Genomic DNA, 6000 nt, shown 5'->3' on the forward strand with positions numbered 1-6000 from the left:
AACAAGTCCAGATTCTTGGGCCCCTAATCGTTTCCTTGGTAAAAAAATAAACGTTTTAGGATAGAGTTTCTATCTTTATGCATCTATGACCAGAAAAAGAAATACAAATTTCTTAATATTCTAGGCATACGTAGATGCTCAAGAAATGCTAGCTCTTCCAGACCTTTCCCTATAAGGTCTGGAAAAAGGTTTAAAAACCCATGACATTAAGATAAAAAAGAAAAAAAAAAAGAAAAGATAAAAATTGGTGCAATTTCTGAGAACTGAGATGGATTACTTAGTTGCAACTCTCTGGGGCTGGTTGTGCTTCCGAATTTGCTTCCATTCTTGAAATTACCAGTGTCCTAAGACCATCCCCACTTAAGAGCCTGGTAATGTCATTCTCACTATGTCCTTCTTTATAAAGAACACGTTTGTGTTTTCTTTCTATTAGTGGTTCTGCAGTGTTAGCTCACATTCCAGGCATTCTGTGGGCTCTGGCACTGGGTCACTCATCTAACAACTAAGCAGGGGGAAAGAATAAATAAATACAAGCAATAATGAGCTCAATAGGCTTTTTCATTTAATTCTTGAAAATAAACTTCAAAACAAAGTCAAAGAAGCCTCAGGCAGAAATGTCACTGCAAATAAAAACACTAACACATGTGTTTCAGGAGTGACAGTGGAGACTATGACCTTGTATGTGAAGGGCAGATATCCAAAATAAGGTGTCCAAATTTGGGTAATGATGTAGGTGTTAAAGACAAACTGTGGGACTTCCCTGGTGGTGCAGTGAATAAGAATCCGCCTCCCAATGCGGGTTCGAGCCCTGGTCCGGGAAGATCCCACATGCCGTGGAGTAACTAAGCACGTGCACCACAGCTATTGAGCCTGCGCTCTAGAGCCCGCGAGCCACAACTACTGAGCCCACGTGCCACAACTACTGCAGCCCACGTGCTGCAACTACTGAAGCCCCTGTGCCTAGAGCCCGTGCTCCACAAGAGAAGCCACCACAATGAGAAGCCCATGCACAACAAAGGGTAGACCCGCTCGTCGCAACTAGAGAAAGCCCGCATGCAGCAACGAAGACCCAACACAGCCAAAAATAAATAAAAATTTTAAAAATTTATTAAAAAAAAAACGAACTGTCTAACTTCCTATGCAGAAATAAATCTGATTTTAAAAAGCCTGACTGGGGATCGAGGAAAATTTAAAACATCTCAGGGACAGGACAGTAAACAGACTGTGGGAAACTCTAAAACTCTATAGGACAAACAGCCTGACCTTTTTTACTTCCTAGCTCTATCACCACTTACTATTTGAGTGATCTTAAAACAAAGTTACTTAGCTTCCTTGGTCTCTGATTATGCAGGATGGGAATAACAGTGATTGCTATGAAGTTTAATCCCCATAGGGTTGTTATTAGGATTAAACATTGGTATAAATGCATGTATACATGTAATGGGCTTAGAATAGTGCCTGGCATATAGCACATATCAATAAATATCAGCCATTTTAACCATTGTTATTTTTGTTATACAGCACTGTCATTCCATTTGAAAACTTACCTTAATTTTAAGGACCTCCTTGGAGGTGGAAATGGGTAAAACTGGCTAAGGCACATTTGTTTCTGTTAGTTAAAAAAGGAAAAAAGTCTATGTAAAAAAAGTACTCTAAGTTTTATTGTATTTGGAAAACATCACTCCTTCATCTTCCTCTTTGTCCAATTTTAACAAGTATAACCAGTCTTTGGATATGGTTGCTACAAACAGCTGTCACTTTAATGAGGAGACAAACACCTAAGGCAAGAGAAAGTGGTTGTGTGGTGGTTAAGTGGTGAGAAATACATTCAAGGGTAGCAACTCTTAATGAGAAAACTAGTTAGAACAGAAAAATGTATCAGTCACTTAGGACAGAATAAAGCACAAATGGGAAATTTGAATTTCTCTCTGCTTTTGCTTTCCTTCTTTCCTCTCTCTTCCTTAAAGCTGAATTTCTTGACAATGAATGAAACCTGAGAGGATTTAGGATACTTCTGTTCGGAAACTAAGCCAACCTAAATGATTCAAATATTAATGCTGACAGGCGCACCTGCATTTATTTCTGGTAAATAGAGAATGCCAAGAAATCCTGTCCAAATGAAAGAAAGTAAATCCCTTAATTTTAGGTTGCTGGGCAGGTGTCTCATATTTAAGCAAAACCTGTTTGTTAAACATATGCCCAACGGAAAGCTGGAGAATGGTAGAACCCATATAAAATAATAATTTTAAATGACTGACAGTAAACTGTGTTTCTGTAACATCTGTACAGGCTGCCTTCCCCCCCCAAATTACAACATTTTCCCTCCTTCCTTCAGCAGCATTATTGGGGACCCATTTTCCTGTATGTTCAGCAACTTTCCCTTTCAGCCTTTTTCAATCTTTTCCAATCTGATAGGTGAAAAAGTTTTGCTGTTTTAATTTGCATTTACATGATTATTTTAAGGTTGAAAATCTTTCAAGTACTTACTGGCCATTTATGTATTTTCTTCTGAGAATTGCCCATTTTCCTATTGGTATTTAATCTATTTTTTACTGGTATTTTAGAGCTCTTTATGAATAAAGATATTATTTTTGTTTTATATATGCTATAGATATTTTTCAGTCTGTGCTGTGTCTTTGGCTTGGTTTTTTAATTTTTATTTTAAAAAGTTCAGTTTTATGTAATGATCTATTAATTTTTTTTTCTTTATGGTTTTGTCTCTGTTTATATGAATAATACAGGCATACCTCAGAGATACTGCAGGTTCAGTTCCAGACCACCACAATAAAGCAAATCTTGCAACAATTTTTTGGCTTCACAGTGAATATGAAAGTTTCGTGTACGTTGTACTGTAGTCTACTAAGTGTACAACAGTATTATATCTTAAAAAACGTATATACCTTAATTAAAAAATAATGGTGTTGGAAAAATGGCATCAATAGACTTGCTCAAAACAGGGTGGCCACAAACCTTCAGTATGTAAAAAACACAGCATCTGAGAAATGCAATAAAGTGAAGTACTACAAAACAAGTATGTCTGTCGGGCTTTATCTACACTGACATCAGTTATTGATTCATAAATTCTGTTCAGTTTCTATTTTTCTATTTAATTTTATTTATTTTGAATCTATTCTGTCATAAAGTAGGAATATTTACCACCACCCTCCACCTCCATCCCCAGTGCAGTTGGTTCGCTAGCTTTCTCAAGACCATTTATTGAATAATTTATTTTCTCTACATTTTATTCGATATTCTATCTTTATTACAGGCTACATTTTTACACCATATAGGCTCCATTCCAAAATATTTATCTTTTAGAATTTAAAGTTTCTGCCATGGGCACTTATCAGTCACCGGAGAGAAGGTGTATGATAGTTGGCATGGCCTGTGTATGTGAGAATTTAGACAGATGAGGATACTACATAAGATGACCATCTGAATTACTGGGACCTTGTGCAGTTGAATTTCAATTTTATTTGGGTCTGTAATTAACTCTTAAATTCTTCACAAAGAGTATACCACAATTCAACCTTTGAAGAAAATATTGTGTATGTTGCCTGCTACCTGCCAGAAGATACTGTACGTCTCTCAAAATTAGATCATGTACTTTTCAAAGCTACAAGAGGGTAGTATGACCAGTTTATGCGTGGTAGAGAACTACCCCTCAGCAACAGTGGTAAGTTGAAATTCCTGTTGACTTTCAATCAGCTGTTAAACAGATGTTCTGAGGGAAACAGCAGACTTAATGTAACTCCTTCATCCCCACCAAGAGATTATAAATGTCATGGTTAATGATAAAAGTGATTTGGGGCTCTACTTGCCAGTCTAAAAACACAAGGGTTTTTAAGTTTTAAGACATGTTGTGAAATTTTTTTCCTTTAGCTGCTTTGCCTGGCATGTAGCAGACAGTCCAAAGTATATACTGTAATGTTCTCTTTAAATGCTGCACTATAGGTTTCCTTTCTTGAAGACTTTATTTCCCTTAAGATCCATTAAGGTCCTTTTTGACCATTATTTCCTAAGATCTTTTTTTTGACGCTTTTGCTGAGCTGCCCAGCGTTCCCCATGACGTGTGGTCTCCCTCACTGCAGTGAGCACTAAATCCAACTTATTTAACTGAAGCTGTCTTCCTGGTGGTCTCAGCCTGGAGGGCATTAACAAAATTATAGCACCCTCTAAATTAACTGACAAAACATTCTAGGTTAGACAGAAAAGTAATTAAATTACAGTTATTTTATTTTATAAACAGATAAAAGCAACCCAGACAATATACTGTAGCTGGTTAAAAATGATTTTTAATATATTTAAGTGATAATTTCTTCATGTGTATATGCTTATTATCGCAATGAGAAAAGATTTAGAAAGAAGGGATTTTTTTTTGGTTTGGTGTTTATTTTAAGGGAATAAATGAACATGGGTTTGTTTTTAACAATTTTATGAAATAAAGGTATGCTCTGATGAGAGTAGAAAATAAATATTCAACATCTATTCACTAACCTAACCAAAGAAATAAAATGTTCATGCTACCTCTAAAGTTAAAGACACCTGGCAGATATTAATTATGCCACAAAAAGTCTAGGAAGTTATGTAAAAGAGCAAAGGCATTTGGGGACTTCTAGAGTTCCACATGACCAGACAGAAAATGCAAGTCATCAGCTAAAAAACAATATTGATACCAAACACTTACATGTTTATGTGCTAGGCACTATAAACACTTTACATATGTTAAGTCACAGTATCATATTTCCTCTGCACTAACCAATGAATGAACTCTATTCAGCCATTATAAACCATCAGATTGTGGCTGTTCTCATTTTAGGGTTTAAGGCAAATAACTGGAAATACAGCAACATAAATGTGAGTTCCTAGATGTGGGAATTGATAAAAACAGTTTTCAAGGCCTACAATAGATGTATAGAGGTTAATGGTAGATTTATAGAGGTTAATTTTAAAGTGCATATTAGGAGAATCCTGAAGAAGCCTCAGCCCCGGCAATATCACGTAGAATAACATTTTTACAAATTCGTAAACATTAAATTCATATGGAACAATCTACAAACAAAACAAAACAATAAACTCTTTAAGAGGCATCCAGTCTTTTATAGACTTCTTCAATGAAAGTTAACATGTTTTTCATCTGGGGTGAATTATGGAGAACATCTAAGTCCTTCAGAAGAGCGTTCTGGTTTGGAATTAGCATCAAAATTTCTTTCTGTGAGCATGACAATAATTCATTTTTTAAATTTTATTTTTTTGATAATCGATATTAACATTATATTAGCTTCAGGCAGACGGCATAATGATTTGACATTTGTATACACTGCAAAATGATCACCACAGTAAGTCTAGTTAACATCCATCACCAAACACAGTTACAAACTTTTTCTTCCTTGTGATGAGAACTTTTAGATCTACTCTCTTAGCAACTTCCAAATATACAATACAGTATTAACTCTAGTCACCATTCTGTCCATTACATCCCCATGACTTATTTATAAATAACTGGAAGTGTGTAGCTTTTGACCACCTTTACCCATATAATTAGTTTTTAACCTTTCATTATGAAAAATGTTATATGTATGTTATTTAGAGAGCATGGTATAATAAACCTCATATAATCTTCACTCAGTTTCAATTATCATCAACTCACTGCCATTCTACTTTTAAATCTATGGTATTCTGTTTTCCCTCTGCCCATTCCCATTCCTCTCACCCTACGTAGATTTGAGACAGGAAAATTTTGTTACTTTCTGGGGAAACGTAAAGGTTTTCTACCACTGTAAACACTTACACTATAATACCTATGGGAGTTCTTTGCAAAGGTAAGTTAGCAATGTGCTGTGTATGCCCAAATGGGACACAGTACTCTTAGGAAAAGTTGCACATGCCATTATCAGAAACACAAACAAAAGCAGCTGTCAGGATTTGCTTTCAGAAACCCCTCCTACAGCCATGACTGCACAAATGTGGACACAGCACTGTCTTAGGAAAAGCTGCACA

General features: G+C 35.8%; 1 protein-coding gene across 4 annotated transcripts in view; it reads right to left on the reverse strand.

The window, feature by feature from the left end:
- Positions 1-6000, reverse strand: part of CENPQ (centromere protein Q) — a 33932-nt gene that overhangs the window by 14365 nt on the left and 13567 nt on the right. For 2 of the 4 annotated variants that reach the window (XM_029244038.1, XM_029244035.1), the window contains one exon: positions 4388-5212. The exons of 1 other annotated variant lie outside the window; for it this stretch is intronic. In XM_029244038.1, coding sequence (XP_029099871.1) covers positions 5081-5212 — 132 coding nt within the window. In that variant the 3' untranslated portion in view covers positions 4388-5080. Of the gene's footprint in view, positions 1-1141; positions 1779-4387; positions 5213-6000 lie in introns of those variants that run through there. One more of the 4 variants, XM_029244037.1, reaches the window with a different exon arrangement.

This window comes from Monodon monoceros, unplaced genomic scaffold (genome assembly GCF_005190385.1).
Source record: "Monodon monoceros isolate NGI ecotype Baffin Bay Population unplaced genomic scaffold, NGI_Narwhal_1 Super_Scaffold_3, whole genome shotgun sequence".
Lineage (NCBI taxonomy): Eukaryota > Metazoa > Chordata > Mammalia > Artiodactyla > Monodontidae > Monodon > Monodon monoceros.